General features: G+C 43.8%; 1 protein-coding gene across 1 annotated transcript in view; it reads left to right on the top strand.

Annotated features, from left to right (window-relative positions):
- LOC139565481 (inactive phospholipase C-like protein 2) overlaps window positions 1-22,383 on the top strand; it is a 111,330-nt gene that overhangs the window by 68,440 nt on the left and 20,507 nt on the right. The window contains exons 3-4 of the mRNA XM_071385861.1: window positions 1,392-1,595; window positions 8,257-8,332. Coding sequence (XP_071241962.1) covers window positions 1,392-1,595; window positions 8,257-8,332 — 280 coding nt within the window. The remainder of the gene's footprint in view (window positions 1-1,391; window positions 1,596-8,256; window positions 8,333-22,383) is intronic.

The following is a 22,383-nucleotide window of genomic DNA, read 5'->3' as shown; positions in this document are numbered from 1 at the left end:
CGCATGCACAAACACACACACACTTCCGCGAACACACACACACATCTGCACCTACACTACAGTGAGAAACCCATGCACGTCTTCTCCATTTCCCATTCAACAGTAAAAGCCGCTCTCCTTGGCTGTGCTTCCTCAGCCGGAGGGTGTTAATAGCTTTAGTTGAGGCTGTGTGTGCATACAGATGCCTATGTCCAGGAAAGTCGGCCCACAAAATGACAGCCATCCTCCTCCAGGGGGAGAAAAGAGCCTTTCTCCTGGGCCGGAGGTCCTGCAAGGTGACACAGCCCGGTTCCCACACTGCCTGGCCTACACTGCCTGGTTTGTTGACCGCTTCCCAAACACCATCACCACACACTCTTCCTCCCTCAGTCTGTTGTTTCTCACCCTCCTTCTTTTATTCTGTCTTTCCCTTTTTTTCTCCCGCTTTTCCTCTTTCTCTTACGACTGATTTTCCCCACTTGTCTCTCTTTCTCCCTCCCTCCTTTCTCCCTTCTCTAACCCTCTCTTCCCTCTCTTTCCTTCTCACTATCTTTCCAATTTTGGTCTCTCTTTCATCCCTCATTGCTTTTTTTTCCTTTCCCTGTTCATTTGGGTGGGCCAGTGAATAGTGATAATAATACTGTGTGAATAGTCTGGTGGGCCCGAATCAGGGCTCAGATTCCCATGCTGAAGAGAACAATGCTGGGCTGTGATGTGAACAGTCACGCAGGGCTGGAGGTGCAGGCAGAGAGGCAGGCGTTGTGGCAGGGCCAGGCCAGGGGAAGTGAGAGGAGAGAGGAGAGAGGCTGGGAGCAGAGCAAGGCCAGGGAGCCTGCGGTGGAGGCTCCAGGGCCGCGTTGCACCACTGAACGTGCAGGCTGTGATGTCATGGGAACCGCTAGGTTCACTAATGAACACAAATGCAATCAGGACTGTTCTTTCTCTCATGAGGTTGTTCTTCCTCTCCTACTTCACTTGCTTTAGCATTGTTAACATATGTTTCCCATGCCAATAAAGCCCTTGAATTGAATTGAGAGAGAGAGAGAGAGAGAGAGAGAGAGAGAGAGAGAGAGAGAGAGAGAGAGAGAGAGAGAGAGAGAGAGAGAGAGAGAGAGAGAGAGAGAGAGTTCCCTCTGGCCTGAGGAGAGTATCAGGATACAGTTGACCACATTTATCTCATGTGTAGAGTATAGTCTTGTGGGACATTTTGGTCACAATGATTATTGGTTTTTAAGTTGCTGTGGGCAATGTACTAATAACGGTCAACTTGTCCCATGATCATCATAGAATCAATAAACCATCCTCTCTGTGTTTGAATTGTCCCTTGGGTCCGCTGTCTTACAATCTCTTTCAATATTTACAGATTCCGTGATGCTAACCCTCATCCATGATCCTCTCTGTTTATTTACCAGAATGCCATGGTGTCGTTCAAGGAGCTGTGTGGTCTGACGCCGGCGGCCAACATGAAGCAGTGTATCCTGACCGTGTCCACGTGGCTGATGAACAGCGAGCGAGCGCTCAGGGTGACCGTGGACCTGAGTCAAGCCTACCCCACCATGGAGGCCCAAGGGCCCGTCCCCGAGCTGCTCCGCAAGGTCCTCAACGCCTACGACATGGTACGCTATAGCGGCACCACATAGGCATAGCATGCACTGCAGAGCTATCGTTCTGTTGAGGTCGATGTTGTATTCAGAGAGATACGTTTTGTGGGTAAACGCTGAACGAGTGACGCGAGCGCAACGTTCATTGACGGTTAATCGGCGTGTGAACGTCGTTCCCTAAAAAGGTGCTATGAAATGAAAACGCATCACAACCTGGTAAGGTGACATGCTACAACACCCTTGTGCACTATACAGTCTTAAGAGTCTGTTGCACACTATGCCTTGAAATAATACTATCAGTGTAGGAAAATGTTATCAATTGTTAGCACATTATGACACAGCAAGGCAACCTGCCACAGATGACTCATCATCTATTTAGCAGTCTTATAGCTTAGGGGTAGAAGCTGTTCCGGGTCCTGTTGGTTCCAGACTTGGTGCATCGGTACCACTTGCCGTGCGGTAGCAGAGAGAACAGTCTATGACTTGGAATTAATTTTTAGGGCCTTCCTCTGACTCCTGGTATAGAGGTCCTGGATGGCAGGGAGCTCGGCCCCATTGATGTACTGGGCCGTATGCACTACCCTCTGTAGCACCTTGCGGTCGGATGCTAAACAGTTGCCATACCAAGCGATGATGCAGCCAATCAAGATGCTCTCAATAGTGCAGTTGTATAACTTTTTGAGGATCTGAGGGCCCATGCCGAATCATTTCAGCCTTCTGAGGAGGAAGAGTCATTGTCGTGCCCTCTTCACGACTGTGTTGATGTGTTTGGACCAAGATAGTGATGTGGACACAGAGGAACTTGAAGCTCTCGACCTGTTCCACAAAAGCCCCGTCGATATGGATGGGGGCGTGCTCGGCAATCCGGTTCCTGTAGTCCACAATCAGCTCCTTTGCCTTGTTGACAATGAGGGAGAGGTTGCTTTTCTGGCACCACACTGCCAGGTCTCTCATATTGGGATTTCCTATAAGGGTCCAGTGTCCCGCTCATTGAAAGCGGCAGCTCTAGCTTTTAGCTCAGTGCGGATGTTGCCTGTGATCCATGGCTTCTGGTTGGGATATGTACGTACGGTCACTGTGCGGACAATGTCATAAATGCACTTTTTAATGAAGCCAGTGACTGGTGTGGTAAACTCCTCAATGCCATCGTATGAATCCCGGAATATTCCAGTCTGTGCTAGCGAAACAGTCCTGTAGCTTAGCATCCGCTCCATTGGACCACTTCTGTATTGAGAGCGTCACTGGTACCTCCTGTTTGAGTTTTTGGTTGTAAGCAGGAATCAGGAGGATAGAGTTATGGTCAGATTTGCCAAATGGAGTGTGAGGTAGAGCTTTGTATGGGTTTCTGTGTGTGGAGTAAAGGTGATCTATTGTTTTTAGTTGCACCGGTGACATGCTGGTAGAAATGAGGTAAAACGGATTTCAGTTTTCCTGCATTAAAGTCACCGACCACTAGGAGCGCCACCTCTGGGTGAACATTTTCTTGTTTGCTTATGGCCCTCGTTGAGTGTGGTCTTAGTGCCAGTGTCAGTTTGTGGTGGTAAATAGACAGCTACGAAAAATATACAGTGGGGAGAACAAGTATTTGATACACTGCCGATTTTGCAGGTTTTCCTACTTACAAAGCATGTAGAGGTCTGTCATTTTTATCATAGGTACACTTCAACTGTGAGAGACGGAATCTAAAACAAAAATCCAGAAAATCACATTGTATGATTTTTAAGTAATTAATTTGCATTTTATTGCATGACATAAGTATTTGATCCCCTACCAACCAGTAAGAATTCCGGCTCTCACAGACCTGTTAGTTTTTCTTTAAGAAGCCCTCCTGTTCTCCACTCATTACCTGTATTAACTGCACCTGTTTGAACTCGTTACCTGTATAAAAGACACCTGTCCACACACTCAATCAAACAGACTCCAACCTCTCCACAATGGCCAAGACCAGAGAGCTGTGTAAGGACATCAGGGATAAATTGTAGACCTGTACAAGGCTGGGATGGGCTACAGGACAATAGCCAAGCAGCTTGGTGAGAAGGCAACAACTGTTGGCACAATTATTAGAAAATGGAAGAAGTTCAAGATGACGGTCAATCACCCTCGGTCTGGGGCTCCATGCAAGATCTCACCTCGTGGGGCATCAATGATCATGAGGAATGTGAGGGATCAGCCCAGAACTACACGGCAGGACCTGGTCAATGACCTGAAGAGAGCTGGGACCACAGTCTCAAAGAAAACCATTAGTAACACACTACGCCGTCATGGATTAAAATCCTGCAGCGCACGCAAGGTCCCCCTGCTCAAGCCAGCGCATGTCCAGGCCCGTCTGAAGTTTGCCAATGACCATCTGGATGATCCAGAGGAGGAATGGGAGAAGGTCATGTGGTCTGATGAGACAAAAATAGAGCTTTTTGCTCTAAACTCCACTCGCCGTGTTTGGAGGAATAGAAGGATGAGTACAACCCCAAGAACACCATCCCAACCGTGAAGCATGGAGGTGGAAACATCATTCTTTGGGGATGCTTTTCTGCAAAGGGGACAGGACGACTGCACCGTATTGAAGGGAGGATGGATGGGGCCATGTATCGCGAGATCTTGACCAACAACCTCCTCCCTCAGTAAGAGCATTGAAGATGGGTCGTGGCTGGGTCTTTCAGCATGACAACGACCCGAAACACACAGCCAGGGCAACTAAGGAGTGGCTCCGTAAGAAGCATCTCAAGGTCCTGGAGTGGCCTAGCCAGTCTCCAGACCTGAACCCAATAGAAAATCTTTGGAGGGAGCCGAAAGTCCGTATTGCCCAGCGACAGCCCCGAAACCTGAAGGATCTGGAGAAGGTCTGTATGGAGGAGTGGGCCAAAATCCCTGCTGCAGTGTGTGCAAACCTGGTCAAGAACTACAGGAAACGTATGATCTCTGTAATTGCAAACTAAGGTTTCTGTACCAAATATTCAGTTCTGCTTTTCTGATGTATCAAATACTTATGTCATGCAATAAAATGCAAATTAATTAATTAAAAATCATACAATGTGATTTTCTGGATTTTTGTTTTAGATTCCTTCTCTCACAGTTGAAGTGTACCTATGATAAAAATTACAGACCTCTACATGCTTTGTAAGTAGGAAAACCTGCAAAATTGTCAGTGTATCAAATACTTGTTCTCCCCACTGTACATGCAAACTCTCTTGGTATATACTGTAGTCTACAGCTTATCATGAGTTATTCTAACTCAAGCAAGCAAAACTTTGAGACTTCCTTAATATTGGAGATTGGGCACCAGCTGTTGTTAACAAAGAGACACACACCTCCTCCTCTGAGCTTCTGTCCTGCTGATGTATAGAAAAACCAGCTAGATTTATATTTACCATGTCTTTGTTAAGCCTTAGAAACATAGGATATTACAGTTCTTCAGATCACATTGATAGGATAGTCTTGAACGGAGCTCATACAGTTTATTCTCCATTGATTGCACGTTCGCAAATAGAATGGAGGGTAGAGACAATTTTCCCAGTCTCCGACGTAGTCTCGTCAGGTATCCCGCATGCCGGCCTCTATAGCGCCATCTCGTACTTCTTCGAGTGTCGGGATTTTTGCCTGGTCTGCGATAATTATTGTCTTTCTCCAAATGGAGGTGAGTGACAGCTGTACTGATGTCCAAAATCTCTTTTCTGTCATAGAAAACGATGGGGGGGAAATTATGAACAAAAAAAGATAAGATCAGTGCAAAAAAAGACACAAAATAGCCCGTAAAACGGCCGCCATTCCCTCCGATGCAGCATTTGTTATAGCCTACTAATATTAGTGTCTTTGAAGCCAAAAACAAGACACGTATTTTGGGGAAATAGTCTACATAGTTATTTGTTCAGTTGTGCATATTTTCATATCAATACATAAAACGAAATTGCATTAGCTTACTGGACAAATTAATTAAAATATCAACCTATACTTTAATAGCAATAAAATAGCTTTTGGTTTCGAAAGGTCACCAAAAAGGAGGGCTCCCCCACTTCCCAATTCAATTAACCCCTGGTTATTAGAATACATCAAAGCTTACAAGGCCGAGTTCAAATGCCAACATCAAAATCAAAGCAATCAGTGCACTGCCTAAATGGCTAACCAGCAAAGCAAACTGGCATTGTCTCTACCTTTAAAAAGTGAGAGAAAAGGCTGCAGGCTAGCAGTTGCTCTCCGGGCCATGCTCTGCATGGTCCTAAAGCCAGCCGCCAATTTGAATTTGGCATCAGTGTATTATGCCATTGTTAGCACTTGATGGATTGAGCTGTGCGTTTCCATGGACACCATTGCAGCTCGAGCTCACCTGAAACCCCACCTCTTTAAGGAATACCTAGGATAGGATAAAGTAATCCTTCTCACCCCCCCCCCCCTTAAAAGATTTAGATGCACTATTGTAAAGTGGCTGTTCCACTGGATGTCATAAGGTGAATGCACCAATTTGTAAGTCGCTCTGGATAAGAGCGTCTGCTAAATGACTTAAATGTAAATGTAAATGTATGACTTCCACCACGGGGAGTGAACAAACCATTTCCTATAGCTACTGCAGCGCTGTGATAAGCTCTAACTCATCCCGGAGCAGTTCACCCTGCTGCGCTTCCGCACGGCATCCCATCATGCCCTGTGCCTCCCCAAGCCGTCACTCTCCATCCTGGCTGCTGTCTGATCTGTGATAACAACCAGCTTATTCATTATTCACCAGGCACCTACTGGTACAGGCCAACACAGGGGTGGTTAAAGTCCCCCCAGCGCTCAGAGCAAGTCAACACCCCACTATTCCACCCCCCTGATGGAGATTGGTTTGACCTGTTGAACTGGGTCATCAGAGAGGAGCTGTTGTGGTGTTGTAGCTACATGACATTACTGTTCATATCCCAGTCATTCCTATTGCTGACACCTAGAGTGCAACGACCTCATATAAGCTCCATAGCTGAGGCTCTAAATAGCGTTGTATTTTAACCAGCTTTCTCCCTGGGCGTGCTTGTCTTTGAGTACCTCTTATGACCGCGGTATATTACATTCACATGTGAAGGGCTTTAATGAAGAGCCTAAATGAAGGGCCTAAAAATAATTCCACTGCTGTTCCATTGCAACATTCCTGTGCTCCCAGCCTCCCAGCGTCAGCTAGCAGAGTCCCGACAGCTGAGGAGATGAATCTACAGTGAGGCTGAGTGTGTCTGAGACAGAGGCTGCCTGTCCTGAGCACAGGGTCAGTCAGCTGAGTGTTACTGTGTGCTTCCAAAGATTAGTCCATTGGCACACGCCCCACTCTCAAGAACAGAGGCTCCAGTGTGTGTGTGTGTGTGTGTGTGTGTGTGTGTGTGTGTGTGTGTGTGTGTGTGTGTGTGTGTGTGTGTGTGTGTGTGTGTGTGTGTGTGTGTGTGTGTGTGTGTGTGTGTGTGTGTGTGTGTGTGTGTGTGTGTGTGTGTGTGTACCAGCCCTAGCCATTAAGACATTAATGGTTGTCCTCATGTGGGCTGGTTGGACGCAGGCGTCGTAGCCTAGGAGTGAACTGAGCATCAGCAGATTGGAACTCTGTGGTCAGCGCCCTTGAGGCCAGGCCAGAGAGACCCAGCTCAGCCTGAGCCAATGGGAGCCAGCCCCCTGTCCTGTCTGCTGACCAATATGATCCCAGATCCATTGGCCCTGTACCAGCCCACACACAGTGGCCTGCTTCTTGTCTCTGTGCTCTTAACTAAAGTGTGAAACTTCATTAGCGTTCTCCTGACTGCTGGGTCAGGCCAGCTGCTTCTCGCTGTCCGTGGGAGGGAGAGGCTGTAAAAGCAGAAGGTTTTCAGTTCAGGTCACAGGGTTGGGGATTGGAACTGGGCTAAAGCTGTAAGGCTGGCTCAATGCTTCCAGGAACACAGGTAGGGGACCAGACGGTGGCTGCATCACAACATGGCACCCTATTCCCTATGTAGTGCACTACTTTTGGCCAGAACCCTATGGGCTCTGTTCAAAAGTAGTGCACTAAATATGGAACAGGGTGTCATTTAGGATGCAACCAGACTGTTCTCACCTCCTGTCCTCTACTGTATCACCACATGATCAGGACTCTGTCATCACTCGCCGTGTGTGTGTGTGTGTGTGTGTGTGTGTGTGTGTGTGTGTGTGTGTGTGTGTGTGTGTGTGTGTGTGTGTGTGTGTGTGTGTGTGTGTGTGTGTGTGTGTGTGTGTGTGTGTGTGTGTGTGTGTGTGTGTGTGTGTGTGTGTGTGCATGTGTGTGTGTGCATGCGTGCATGTGTTTGGTCTGTCTGTGTGTGTGTGTGTGCGTGCGTGCGTGCATGTGTTTGGTCTGTCTCTGTGTGTGTGGGTGTGATTCCCAGGGTCTGGCCAAAAAGTTTATAAAGAGCGAATGATCAAAGGACTTGAGAAATGTTGACATACCCTCTTTCTCTTCCATCGAATGTCTCTGAGAAGTATTTCCCTTTAGACTTTGTTTTTCATTATTCCTATGGTATTTCCCCATGTTTGGGTATGCGTACATTCAATGACAATTCTGTGTTATTCTTTACTAAGAGGTATTGTTTCCAATGTCCTGTTTAGCCTTGTCTACAGTAGGACTCATGGCATAAGAAGTCCCTCTGCGACACAGGAATTGCTTGATACTGTACGACCTCACTTCCTTTTGCGTAATCTTGTCCCGTTTATTTCTCTATAGATGATTCAGACGAGCCGGACGCTGATCGAGTCAGCTGACGTGGTCTACTCCAAGCTTACACAAGCACAACGGGCAGGTAAGGCTTTGTAGTATTCACTTTACCAGTGACATGGCCTGGTAAAGTGCCGTCTCCTAAGGTCGGCAAGACAGCACAAACAGATCTCGGACCAGTCTATGCCACAGGTCAGGAGCTTCATCAAACCCAGACAAACATGGGCATAACACTGCCCGCCCTCACTCCCATCCCAAACTGGTCTCTGATCAGTCTTTCTGTTAAATTTTTTTTACCAGGTAAATTGACTGAGAACACATTTTCATTTACAGCAATGACCTGGGGAATAGTTACAGGGGAGAGGAAGGGGGATGAATGAGCCAATTGAAAGCTGGGGATGATTAGATGGCCATGATGGTATGAGGACCAGATGGGAATTTAACCAGGACACCAGGGTTAACACCCCTACTCTTACAATAAGTGCCATGGGAGCTTTAGTGACCACAGAGAGTCAGGACACCCATTTTATCATCCCATCTGAAAGACAGCACCCTACACAAGGCAATGAGATATTATATAACACCACTTCTAGCAGCATATGGTCTCTCATTCAGGGACCGACCAGGACCAACCCTGCTTAGCTTCATAGGCACAGCAGTGGAATCAGTTTTTCACAATTCAGTTTTCAGTCAGTTTTTCACAATTCCTGACATTTAATCCGAGTAAATATTCCCTGTCTTAGGTCAGTTAGGATCACCACTTTATTTTAGGAATGTGAAATGTAAGAATAATAGTAGAGAGAATTATTTATTTCAGCTTTTATTTCTTTCATCACATTCCCAGTGGGTCAGAAGTTAACATACACTCAATTAGTATTTGGTAGCATTGTATTTAAATTGTTTAACTTGGGTCAAATGTTTCGGGTAGCCTTCCACAAGCTTCCCACAATAAGTTGGGTGAATTTTGGCCCATTCCTCCTGACAGAGCTGGTGTAACTGAGTCAGGTTTGTAGGCCTCCTTGCTCGCACACGCCTTTTCAGTTCTGCCCACAAATTGTCTATTGGATTGATGTCAGGGCTTTGTGATGGCCACTCCAATACCTTGATTTTGTTGTCCTTAAGCCATTTTGTCACAACTTTAGAAGTATGCTTGGTGTCATTGTCCATTTGGAAGACCCATTTGCGACCAAGCTTTAACTTCCTGACTGATGTCTTGAGATATATCCACATAATTTCCCTGCCTCATGATGCCATCTATTTTGTGAAGTGCACCAGTCCCTCCTGCAGCAAAGCACTCCCACAACATGATGCTGCCACCCCCGTGCTTCACGGTTGGGATGGTGTTCTTCGGCTTTTTCCTCCAAACATAATGATGGTCATTATTGCCAAACAGTTATATTTTTGTTTCTCAGACCAGAGGACATTTCTCCAAAAAGTATGAGTCCCCATGTGCAGTTGCAAATCGTAGTCTGTCTTTATTATGGCGGTTTTGGAGCAGTTGCTTCTTTCTTGCTGAGCGGCCTTTCAGGTTATGTTGATATAGGACTCGTTTTACTGTGGATATAGATACTTTTGTACCCGTTTCCTCCAGCATCTTCACATGGTCCTTTGCTGTTTTTCTTGGATTGATTTGCACTTTTTGCACCAAAGTACATTCATCTCTAGGAGACAGAACGCGTCTCCTTCCTGAGCGGTATGACGGCTGCGTGGTCCCATGGTGTTTATACTTGCGTACTATTGTTTGTACAGATGAACGTGGTTCTTTCAGGCATTTGGAAATTGCTCCCAAGGATGAACCAGACTTGTGGAGGTCTACAATTTTTTTCCTGAGGTCTTGGCTGATTTCTTTTGATTTTCCCATGATGTCAAGCAAAGAGGCACTGAGTTTGAAGGTAGGCCTTGAAATACATCCACAAGTACACCTCCAATTGACTCAAATTATGTCAATTAGCCTATCAGAAGCATCTAAAGCCATGACATAATTTTCTGGAATATTCGAAGCTGATTTAAGGTACAGTCAACTTAGTGTATGTAAACTTCTGACCCACTGGAATTGTGATACAGTAAATTATAAGTGAAATAATCTGTCTGTAAACAATTGTTGGAAAAATGACTTGTGTCATGCACAAAGTAGATGTCCTAAGCGACTTGCCAAAACTATAGTTTGTTAACAAGAAATTTGTGGAGTGGTTGAAAAACAAGTTTTAATGACTCCAACCTAAGTGTATGTAAACTTCCGACTTCATCTGTACATGTGGGGATTTCATCATAGTCACTGTTATTGCTATTGCTGTAGTCATCCAGTAATTTACCATTTATCTTCCCTGGGTAAATGGGTAGTTAACACGTCAGTCGGCATGTGAATTCACTCACCGAGCAAGATGGCATTGAATGGAACAAGAGGAGTGAATAAACTGAAATATTCCCTTAAAAAGAGCTGAGAGGACAGGAAGCACAGCAATAGATAGAAAGATAGAATGATGGAGAGAATGGAAGCAGGGAATTGTCAATACTGTTTTTTTTAATGGCTTGTGGACGATAGCAGTGACTAAGGCTTTTGGTGCGTGGTTGTAATTGACTATAATGAGATTTTTTAAGTACAAAATGGCTCCAAATTAGGGGGCCAATGATTGTCTTTCTCCTGGCTCGCCATCCTCTGCGTGGGGCTGTAATTGCAGTTTGCCCTAACTGCAGTACTGAGCGGCTGCAGACAGACAGACGGCTGCAGACAGACAGCGCTCCTAAATGGCAGAGAAGATGAGATAAAGATGCGTCAGGATTCCTGATTTATCATCATTATGTTTGTTTACCTACAGTATTTGTATCTGCCCGCCTCTGAAGGCGAGACATAGCACAGATAGTACATCTGCACTGGTAAACTCAAGGATATTAAACAGATGCACGTAAACCAGCAGTAAGTGCACACGTGTACACCTCCTAACGTATTTATTTGGACAGTGAAGCAGCCTGTAGGGAGGAGGTCAGAGACCTGGCAGTGTGGTGCCAGGACAACAACCTCTCCCTCAACGTCAGCAAGACAAAGGAGCTGATCGAGGACTACAGGAAATGGAGGGGCGAGCACGCCCCCATCCACATCGATGGGGCTGTAGTGGAGCAGGTTGAGAGTTTCAAGTTCCTCCGCATCACTAAGTAATTAACATGGTTCACACACACCAACACACTACAACGTCCCTTCCCCCTCAGGAGGCTGAAAAGATTTGGCCTGGGTCCTCAGATCCTCCAAAAGTTCTACAGCTGCACCACTGAGAGCATCTTCACTGGCTGCATCACCGCCTGGTATGGCAACTGCAAGGCGCTACAGAGGGTGGTGAGTACGGCCCAGTACATCACTGGTGTCGAGCTCCCTGCCATCCAGGACCTCAATACCAGGTAGTGTTAGAGGAAGGCGCAACAAATTGTCAAAGACTCCAGCTTTGTTACCCCCCCCCCCCTAAAAAAAATGCTAACCTCCCTGGTAATGGTGAGAGGTTCGCATGTCTTGGGGGTATGATCTTTGACACTGTAACTTTCTCACTCATCATTATTCACGAATCATTCAGGATGATTTTTTATTTATTTATTTTTTATTTAACCTTTATTTAACCAGGTAGGCAAATTGAGAACACGTTCTCATTTACAATTGCGACCTGGCCAAGATAAAGCAAAGCAGTTCGACACATACAACAACACATAGTTACACATGGAGTAAAACAAACATATAGTCAATAATACAGTGAAAAAAAAAATACGTCTATATACAATGTGAGCAAGTGAGGTGAGATAAGGGAGGTGAAGGCAAACAAATATATGTATAAATAAATAAAAATATAAAAGGCCATGGAGGCGAAGTGAGTACAACACAGCAAGTAAAATAAAAACTAAAAAAACACTGGAATGGTTGGTTTGCAGTGGAAGAAAGTGCAAAGTAGAGACAGAAATAATGGGGTGCAAAGGAGCAAAATAAATTAATAAATAAATACAGTAGGTAAAGAGGTAGTTGTTTGGGCTAAATTGTAGGTGGGTTATGTACAGGTGCAGTAATCTATGAGCTGCTCTGACAGCCGGTGCTTAAAGCTAGTGAGGGAGATAGGTGTTTCCAGTTTCAGAGATTTTTGTAGTTCGTTCCAGTCATTGGCAGCAGAGAACTGGAAGGAGAGGCGTCCAAAGGAAGAATTGGTTTTGGGGGTGACTAGAGAGATATACCTGCTGGAGCGCGTGCTACAGGTAGGTGCTGCTATGGTGACCAGCGAGCTGAGATAAGGGGGGACTTTACCTAGCAGGGTCTTGTAGATGACCTGGAACCAGTGGGTTTGGCGACGAGTATGAAGCGAGGGCCAGCCAACGAGAGTGTACAGGTCGCAGTGGTGGGTAGTATATGGGGCTTTGGTGACAAAACGGATGGCACTGTGATAGACTGCATCCAATTTATTGAGTAGGGTTTTGGAGGCTATTTTGTAAATGACATCACCGAAGTCGAGGATTGGTAGGATGGTCAGTTTTACAAGGGTATGTTTGGCAGCATGAGTAAAGGATGCTTTGTTGCGGAATAGGAAGCCAATTCTAGATTTGACTTTGGATTGGAGATGTTTGATGTGAGTCTGGAAGGAGAGTTTACAGTCTAACCAGACATCTAGGTATTTGTAGTTGTCCACATATTCTAAGTCAGAGCCGTCCAAAGTAGTGATGTTGGACAGGCGGGCAGGAGCAGGCAGCGATCGGTTGAAGAGCATGCATTTGGTTTTACTTGTATTTAAGAGCAGTTGGAGGCCACGGAAGGAGAGTTGTATGGCATTGAAGCTCGCCTGGAGGGTTGTTAACACAGTGTCAAAAGAAGGGCCAGAAGTATACAGAATAGTGTCGTCTGCGTAGAGGTGGATCAGAGAATCACCAGCAGCAAGAGCGACATCATTGATGTAAACAGAGAAGAGAGTCGGTCCAAGAATTGAACCCTGTGGCACCCCCATAGAGACTGCCAGAGGCCCGGACAACAGACCCTCCGATTTGACACACTGAACTCGATCAGAGAAGTAGTTGGTGAACCAGGCGAGGCAATCATTAGAGAAACCAAGGCTGTCGAGTCTGCCGTAATGATCTGTAATCATGGTAGCATCCACATTAATGTATTAGTGTTTAGAAACATTCTATTCAAATTTACAATAAAAGCAACTCCAGAATAACACAATACATTATTTTGAAGAGCATGCATTTGGTTTTACTTGTATTTAAGAGCAGTTGGAGGCCACGGAAGGAGAGTTGTATGGCATTGAAGCTCGCCTGGAGGGTTGTTAACACAGTGTCAAAAGAAGGGCCAGAAGTATACAGAATAGTGTCGTCTGCGTAGAGGTGGATCAGAGAATCACCAGCAGCAAGAGCGACATCATTGATGTAAACAGAGAAGAGAGTCGGTCCAAGAATTGAACCCTGTGGCACCCCCATAGAGACTGCCAGAGGCCCGGACAACAGACCCTCCGATTTGACACACTGAACTCGATCAGAGAAGTAGTTGGTGAACCAGGCGAGGCAATCATTAGAGAAACCAAGGCTGTCGAGTCTGCCGTAATGATCTGTAATCATGGTAGCATCCACATTAATGTATTAGTGTTTAGAAACATTCTATTCAAATTTACAATAAAAGCAACTCCAGAATAACACAATACATTATTTACCATTCATTTCAATTGGGCACAACATAATCCGAAACATAACCAAAACAAACTGCAGAAGCATCCAACAACTTTGTAGAGTCACAAGCTTGATGTAATCATTGTGTGCTCGGAATATGCAAACATTTTGACTAAACTGAAAACACTCAAAGTGAATTTGTCCAAATATTTATGACTAGATACATGAAGTGCATTCATTTCTAAACGGTAAAACAGATATGTATGATAACAGATATGTACTATAGTACATATAATACCAAATTGTTCGAGTATAAAGCCAAATTAAACGTTTTAGCTTCACTGGCCAAATAAATACGTAGGGGAGTGTACAGTATATATTTATTCACACCCTTTGACTTTTTCAACATTTTGTTATGTTAAATTCAAAATGAATTATATTGAGATGTGGTGTCACTGGCCAACACACAATACCCCATTATGTGGAATTGTGTTTTTAGAAAGTTTTGCAAATAGATTACAAATTAAAACCTGAAATGTCTAGAGTCAATAAGTATTCAACCCTTTTGTTATGACAAGCCTAAATAAGTTCAGGAGTAAAAATGTGCTTAACAAGTGACATAATAAGTTGTACAATAATAGTGTTTAGCATGATTTATGAATGACTACTTCAGCTCTGTGTCCCACACATACAATTATCTGTAAGGTCCCTCAGTCGAGCAGTGAATTTCAAACACAGATTCAACCACAAAGACCAGGGAGGTTTTCCAATGCCTCGCAAAAGAAGGGAACCTATTAGGAGATGAAAAAAGCTGACATTGACTATCCCTTTGAGCATGGTGAAGTTATTAATTACACTTTTAATGGTGTATCAATACACGCAGCCACTACTAAAATACAGGCGTCCTTCCTAACTCAGTTGCCGGAGAGGAAGGAAACCACTCAGGGATTTCACCATGAGGCCAATGGTGCCGTTAAAACAGTTACATAGTTTAATGGCTGTGATAGGAGAAAACTGAGGATGGATCAACAACATTGTAGTTACTCCACAAAACTAACCTAAATGATGTGAATAATGTGTAAATGTGAAAAGGAGGAAGCCTGTACAGAGTAAAATTATTCAAAAACTTGCATCCTGTTTGCAATAAGGCACTAAAGTAATACTGCAAAAAAAGTGGCAAAGAAATTAACTTTATGTCCTGAATACAAAGTGTTATGTTTGGGGCAAATCCAACACAACACATCACTGAGTACAACTTTCATATTTTCAAGCATGGTGGTGGCAGCATCATGTTATGGGTATGCTTGTCATCGGCAAGGACTAGTGAGTTTTTTAGGATAAAAATAAACGGAATAGAGCTAAGCACAGGCAAAATCCTAGAGGAAAAGCTGCTTTCCAACAAACACTGGGAGACAAATTCACCTTTCAGCAGGACAATAACCTAAAATACAAGGCCAAATATACACTGGAGTTGAGTACCAAGAAGACAGTGAATGTTTCTAAGTGGCCTAGTTAAAGTTTTGACTTAAATCGGCATGAAAATCTATGGCAAGACTTGAAAATGGGTGTGTAGCAATGAATGATCAACAAGCAACTTGACAGAGCTTGAATAATAATAAAAAATAATAATGTGCAAATATTGTACAATCCAGATGAGTCATAGAGACTTACCCAGAAAGACTCACAGCTGTAATCTCTCCCAAAGGTGATTCTGACATGTATTGACTCAGGTGTGTGAATACGTATGTGAATTAGATATTTCTGTATTTCATTTTCAACAAATGTGCAAAAATGTCTAAAAACATATTTTCACTTTGCCATTATGGGTTATTGTGTGGATATGGGTGCGAAAAAATGTGATACATTTTTTATTCAGGCTGTAACACAACAAAATGTGGGAATAAATCAAGGGGTTTGAATACTTTCTGAAGGCACTGTATATATAATATTCAGAATTAACTGTGGATGGAATGAAAAACATCCACATGTTAACTGAACCAGGCAGAGACAGGGCTTACACGCGTAGAGACACACAGGACTGTCTTACTGAAGACACACTCTGTGGTAAAGACTGTGTGTGTGTGTGTGTGTGTGTGTGTGTGTGTGTGTGTGTGTGTGTGTGTGTGTGTGTGTGTGTGTGTGTGTGTGTGTGTGTGTGTGTGTGTGTGTGTGTGTGTGTGTGTGTGTGTGTGTGTGTGTGAGTGTGTGAGTGAGTGAGTGAGATGGTTGGTTGATTCTTCTATCCTTGTGGGGACCTAAAATCACCAAAAGTCTCCACAAGGACAGTAAAACAAGCAACATTCTTCCTCGTGAGGACATTTCCCACATCCCCATGAGGACAAAGGCTATTTTAAGCTTAGGTTTAGAGTTAGGGTTACAATTAGTCTTAGGTTTAGAATTAGGTTAAGGGTTTAGTGGTTAGGGTTAGGAGTTAGGTTTGGATTAGGGTTATGGTTTAGGGTTAGGGGAAATAGGATTTTAGGTCCCTTAAAATGTGTGTGTGTGTGTGAGAGAGAGAGAGAGAGAGAGAGAGAGAGAGAGAGAGAGAGAGAGAGAGAGAGAGAGAGAGAGAGAGAGAGAGAGAGAGAGAGAGAGAGAGAGAGAGAGAGAGAGAGAGAGAGAGAGAGAGAGAGAGAGAGAGAGAGAGAGAGAGAGTTTTTTGAGTTTTTATAAAACCTTTATTTTCTACTCAATTATTAACATAAATAATGACACACTGCCTTTTCAGAAATGAAACAATAAATGTAATTCCTACTCAAAATAAATAAAATAAAAATACAAAAGAACATATACATTCAACTTATTTCCTCAACAAAAAATAATTTCCCCTCCTCTACAAAACAAAGCACTCCTTCATATGCCCACTTCTCCTCAAATAATGGGAGATCTTTTACAGCTGAGAAGAACTCAAAATCCACTTTTATTCTTGCTTTCACTAATCCTTTAAAAACACATCTTATATCCTTCTCATATCCCGTGTCTATCTTATGTTTCCTACTCAAAAAAATTGACATCTTAGCTTGTCCCAAAATAAAATTTAACAGTTGACATTTTCTTTTCTGTTGCTTACTATATTGAAACCCCAAAATAAAAACATTGTTATTAAAAAACTCACCTACAGCTCTAAACAAAGACTCCAGTATTTCCAATAGAGGTTTTATCCTCTCACACTCCATAAAACAGTGAAAAATGGTTTCTCTTATATTACAAAAAGGACATCCATCTCTAACCTCTGAGTTAATGACAGATACGAAAGCATTAACTGCAATAATGCCATGTAAAACCCTCCATTGTATATCACCAGTACCCTTTTGTAACGGTGGTTTGTACAGTGCTCTCCATGCTGGCTTTACCTTGTCATCAATTCCCAATTTTACCCTCCATGGAGTGTCTTTTCTATTTTTCAATTTATCTTTATTTAACACCTTTACACACCCCCTATACAAGTCCTTCCCATTCACCTCATCCAAACCCACCTCCTCCAACCCTCTCAAATCCAACAATAAACCCTTTCTCTCTGACTCTGGGATATTTGGTGTAATCCCTAGTCTTGGAAATGCGACGTCTTCATCTTGTACCTTCTTCTCTTGGCTATTAAGCATTCCCCACTCTTCCTCTGACAGAGCCTTCCTGCAGCTCCCCAACATTTGTCCGACAATCCTTTCCGACCTCATCCCCAAATGTTCAGCCACCCGTCTTCCATCCATTAAGGCGGGCCCAGCCATGGCCATTAACTGTTTTAAGGTGATTATTTTGCCCTTCACCAGAATCTTGGAGAAATGTGGAACAGCTGCAGTTGTACAATCCAGTCTTGCCCCATACACCAGCGGTTCCTCCAACAGCCAATGCACTGACTCCGCTGAATTTCGTCTGGACACCTTCATTATGCTCCACACTCTGAGAAGGCCTCTGTAAAACGGAGGTACTCCCTCCCTAGAAATCTGTCTACTATCAACCAAAAATAAAGCCTTCTTTAATCCTAATCCTCCAACCCTCTGTAATACAAGACCTGCCACCCCTCTCCACACCACATTTTCCGGTCCATAAAGCAACCTTTGAATAAACTGAAACCGGAAAGCAGCAGCTCTACTAGCAAGATGTACAAGACCTTGTCCCCCCTCCTCTTTTGATAAATACAAAACACTTTGTGGAACCCAATGATATTTATCCCAAAAGAAATCCACAATAATTGCCTGTATCTTAGCCAGAAGGCCAGATGGTGGTTCTAAAACTGACAACCGATGCCACAGTGCAGAGGCAATCACATTATTAACTATAATAGTGCGCCCCCTATATGACATACGAGATAATAACCAACGCCATCTCCTCATCCTCCCTTCCACCATTTCAACCACCCCACTCCAATTCTTTTCCATAGTCCCCTCATCTCCTAGGTACACTCCAAGATACTTAAAACCTCCCTTACACCATTCTAGCCCCCCTGGCAAAGCCATGTTCCCTCCAGCCCATTTCCCAATCTGTAAAGCACAACTCTTTTCCCAATTTACCTTTGCAGAGGATATTCCCCTAAAACGATCAACCATTATACTCAAACTATCCACCTCCGCTTGATTTTTCACTAACACAACTACATCATCAGCATAGGCTGAGAGACGAATAGGAGGAATATCCTCTGAAAGGTACACCCCTTCAATGCTACTTCTAATGCTATTTAGTAGTGGCTCTATAGCAATGGCATACAACATCCCTGACAAAGAACATCCCTGCCGAATACCTCTACACACTTTAAAAGGAGCACTCAAACCACCGTTAACTTTCAATACACTTTCAATGTCACCATATATCACCTTTATCATGGCAATAAAACCCGAGCTGAACCCAAACGCCTCAAGCGTGTGCCATAAATATTTATGTTCAACTCGGTCAAATGCCTTTTCCTGATCAATTGAAATTAGACCAGCCTCCAACCCAATTGCCTTAGAGACGTCCAAAAAATCACGAATCAGAGAAATGTTATCCCCTATCTGCCTGCCAGGAACACAGTAGGACTGGTCCGTATGTATGATTTGCCCCATCACCTCCTTCAGCCTGTTGGACAAAGCCTTTGACAATATCTTATAATCAGTGCACAATAAAGCCACCGGCCTCCAGTTCTTCACCTCCCTAGGGTCACCCTTTTTGGGCAATAGGGTGAGGACAGCCCTTCTGCAGCTTATTGGTAGTAACCCTCCGGTTAAACTATCATTAACTACTGCTAGCCAATCTTCTCCCAACATAGCCCAAAAAGACTTAAAAAAGTCAACGGGAAGCCCATCAATGCCTGGTGCCCTTCCATTTTCCATGCCTTTTAATGCAGTGTATAACTCCTGCAAAGACAACGGTTGCTCCAGCTCAACCTGAGCTTTTGCAGCCACCTTTGGGAGCCCATCAAAGAACTGTTGTGTCACTGTTTTATCCTCTTTGTACTCACACTTATAGAGCTCAGCATAGAACTCTACTGCCCTCTTTCTAATTTCACTCGGGCTAGTGAGCTCTTGTCCAACAGCTGATTTGAGACAATGAATAATTTTTCTTTGTCCATTCTTTTTCTCTAAACCAAAGAAAAACTTGGATGAGGCATCCATTTCAGATATTCCCTGAAACTTACTTCTCACCAATGCCCCCTGTGCTCTGATACCCAGCAGGTCTGCCAATGCAGCTTTTCTCTTCTTGAGGGCCTGAGTATGGCCTCGATCTCCTGTGGTCTCAACCAACGTCATGAGTTCCACTATTTCAACCTCTAAGGCTTTCATTGATCTGGTGATATCCTTGGTGACATTCCTCGTGTATTGATTACAGAATTGTTGAATCTGGATTTTCCCTATATCCCACCACTGTTGAAGTGATATAAAACTGGCCTTTTGAGACCTCCACCTCTCCCACAAAACACTGAAACATTTCCTGAAATGAGCATCACTCAATAAAGTTGTATTAAAATGCCAGTATGCACTTTTGGGTTTTACATCATTAATGAACACCACCTCTGTTATTAAACAATGATCAGAAAATCCCACTGGGGTTATCACACTTGATTTACAAACCTGAGATTGATGCTCAAAACAATAAAACCTATCTAACCTAGCCATAGAAATGATGTTCTCTCTCACATGCGCCCAGGTGTACTGCCTTGTTCCTCCATTTTGACTCCGCCAAATATCACACAATTCATGTGTTACAATAAGGCGTTTTAAAAAAGTCCTTGAGGCTATATGAGGTTCTTGGTGATTTCTATCTAAATCGCTGACTGTGCAGTTGAAATCCCCAGCAATAAATAAATAATCCTCTTTATTACATTTCTCAATGGTATTTGATAATGTCTCTAAAAAACATACCCTCTCAACTGTCACCACTGGGGCATATACATTTATCAGACACATAGTGATGTTTTCATACCTTGCTCTGACTTTTAATAACCTCCCCTCAACTATCTCCTCAATCTCATAAGACAAAGGCAAAAACCCTTTTGAGAACAAAATAGCCACCCCCCCACTTTTTGAGTTTTTATGACTACACACCACTGTCCCACCCCACTCCTTTTGCCACATGACTTCATTTTCCAAATTACTATGCGTTTCTTGTAGAAAAATTATGTCACTTCCCTTTCCCCTAATTAACTCATACACCATGGCTCTTTTTTTACCATCTCTTGCCCCATTTACGTTTAAAGAAGAAATCTTAAAACTGCTCATGGATGAAAAAAATATACAGATGATGATACAGCCACCACATCTCTTTACAGAGTTAAAACTGCAACTGAACTCTTTCATTTTCTTTCAAATTTACATCACTTATCACTCTCGTGACCACTTTCTTGAGTCTAGCAATTTCAGGGCTTTTCAACCCTCCTCCTGTAATCTTTGACATCAGAAACTTTGCTGATTCAATAAACAATTCACTTTCAGGGAAAAAATCAGTTACTTTGTAATCCTGCATATATTTCTTCCCTTTTGTCAACTTCAGAAATTGACGTATCTTCTCAATTCCATATCTCCCTTCTATCTCATTTGTCTCGCTACATTGTTGTGACGCGTCAGAAGACTCACTCTCGCTATCCTCCCCAGACGAAAACTCTACCATCTCTACCACTTGTTCATCTTCAACTGATTTATCACTCTCTACCTTTCTCTTAGAACTAGACCCTTCACCCCCCCTTACGTTCTTCCTTTTACTCCTAGGTATTTTGAAAACATCTGCTTCTTTTTCCGTTATTTCAATCTCCTCTTGCCCTCCAATTTCATTTTCCAACACCACCTCAGCGACGGCAGTCGCAATCTCACCACCTGTTTCCCCTCCCTCTTTGTTCTGATCTACCACAATTTCCACCTTATCCACAATGCCTTCTTCTCCTACTTTTCCAACCACATCTGCCCACCTTCTCCCTTCCCCTGCACCCTTAGCATTTTCATCCCTTCGCGGTGGTGCGTTATTTGCACCAGCACTATAACTACTACCGGTCTCAGCGCGCTCATTCTCGGGACAACTGCGCACCAAATGCCCCTCTCTTCCACAACCAAAACATTTCATTGATTCAGTCGAAGCGTAAAATACATAATCAAATCCATCAATCTTAAAACTGAACGCTAAATTCAGTTCCTCTACGTCCTTTTTTAAGATCATATGCACTTGCCTCCTATGAGACACGACATGTTTCAGCAACGGAGATTTGCATCCAAAAAGAACCTTCTTTATTGTAGATACGATTTGACCATGACGCGCTAACTCTCGCTCCAGCACTTCATCTCTAACAAAAGGTGGCACGTTAGAAAGTATCACTTTTTTCGCCGGATTCATAAGCGGAAATACCTGCGTCTGTGTTTCCCGCAACACCACACCCGTCTCGACTATTTTATTCACCTTTTCAATAGAATCTAAGAATATCACTACAGCGCTATTCATCCTTGAGGCTGATTTGATGCTATCATACCCAATGATAGCACCCACCGCAAGACTACATTCTTCTACTGAACAGCCAGCCGCGGCTGGAATCTTCACTCCATTCCTTCGACTAAGTCTTTCATACTCCAAACCTCCACGAGTGGCCATTTCCACCCGCCCCCCCGCTGGTTGTGCCCTCGCGACAAACAAAACAACCTCAAACTATCCCACCACCCCTATACTTTCTTATTAATATTTAGAAAAAATACCCTTAAACCAACTAAACTAATAAATATATATATATTTACATACCAACACCCAATAGAGTGAAAAGAAATCCAGTCGCTCTCACAATCACTCCTGCTTGACGACTCACTCCCAGCATGCACTCCGAAGAGAGAGAGAGAGAGAGAGAGAGAGAGAGAGAGAGAGAGAGAGAGTGTGTGTAAGAGTGGTACTGAGATGGTTGGGGGAATTCATCAGACACTGAAGCCACTAGACAGGCTTGCACATGTCCACCCAGTGTGCCAAATCTGCACCCCACAGGCCTCCCCTCAGTCTCACAGTAGCAGGCTCATGCCCATGCCCAGCCACCTCCATGTGGGCAGCACCATGTCCCTGTGCCAGTGTCGTGCTTCC

Source organism: Salvelinus alpinus, chromosome 36, assembly GCF_045679555.1.
Source record: "Salvelinus alpinus chromosome 36, SLU_Salpinus.1, whole genome shotgun sequence".
Taxonomy (NCBI): domain Eukaryota; kingdom Metazoa; phylum Chordata; class Actinopteri; order Salmoniformes; family Salmonidae; genus Salvelinus; species Salvelinus alpinus.
Note: the sequence above shows the minus strand (reverse complement) of the source record. Positions and strands in the feature narration are given on the sequence as shown.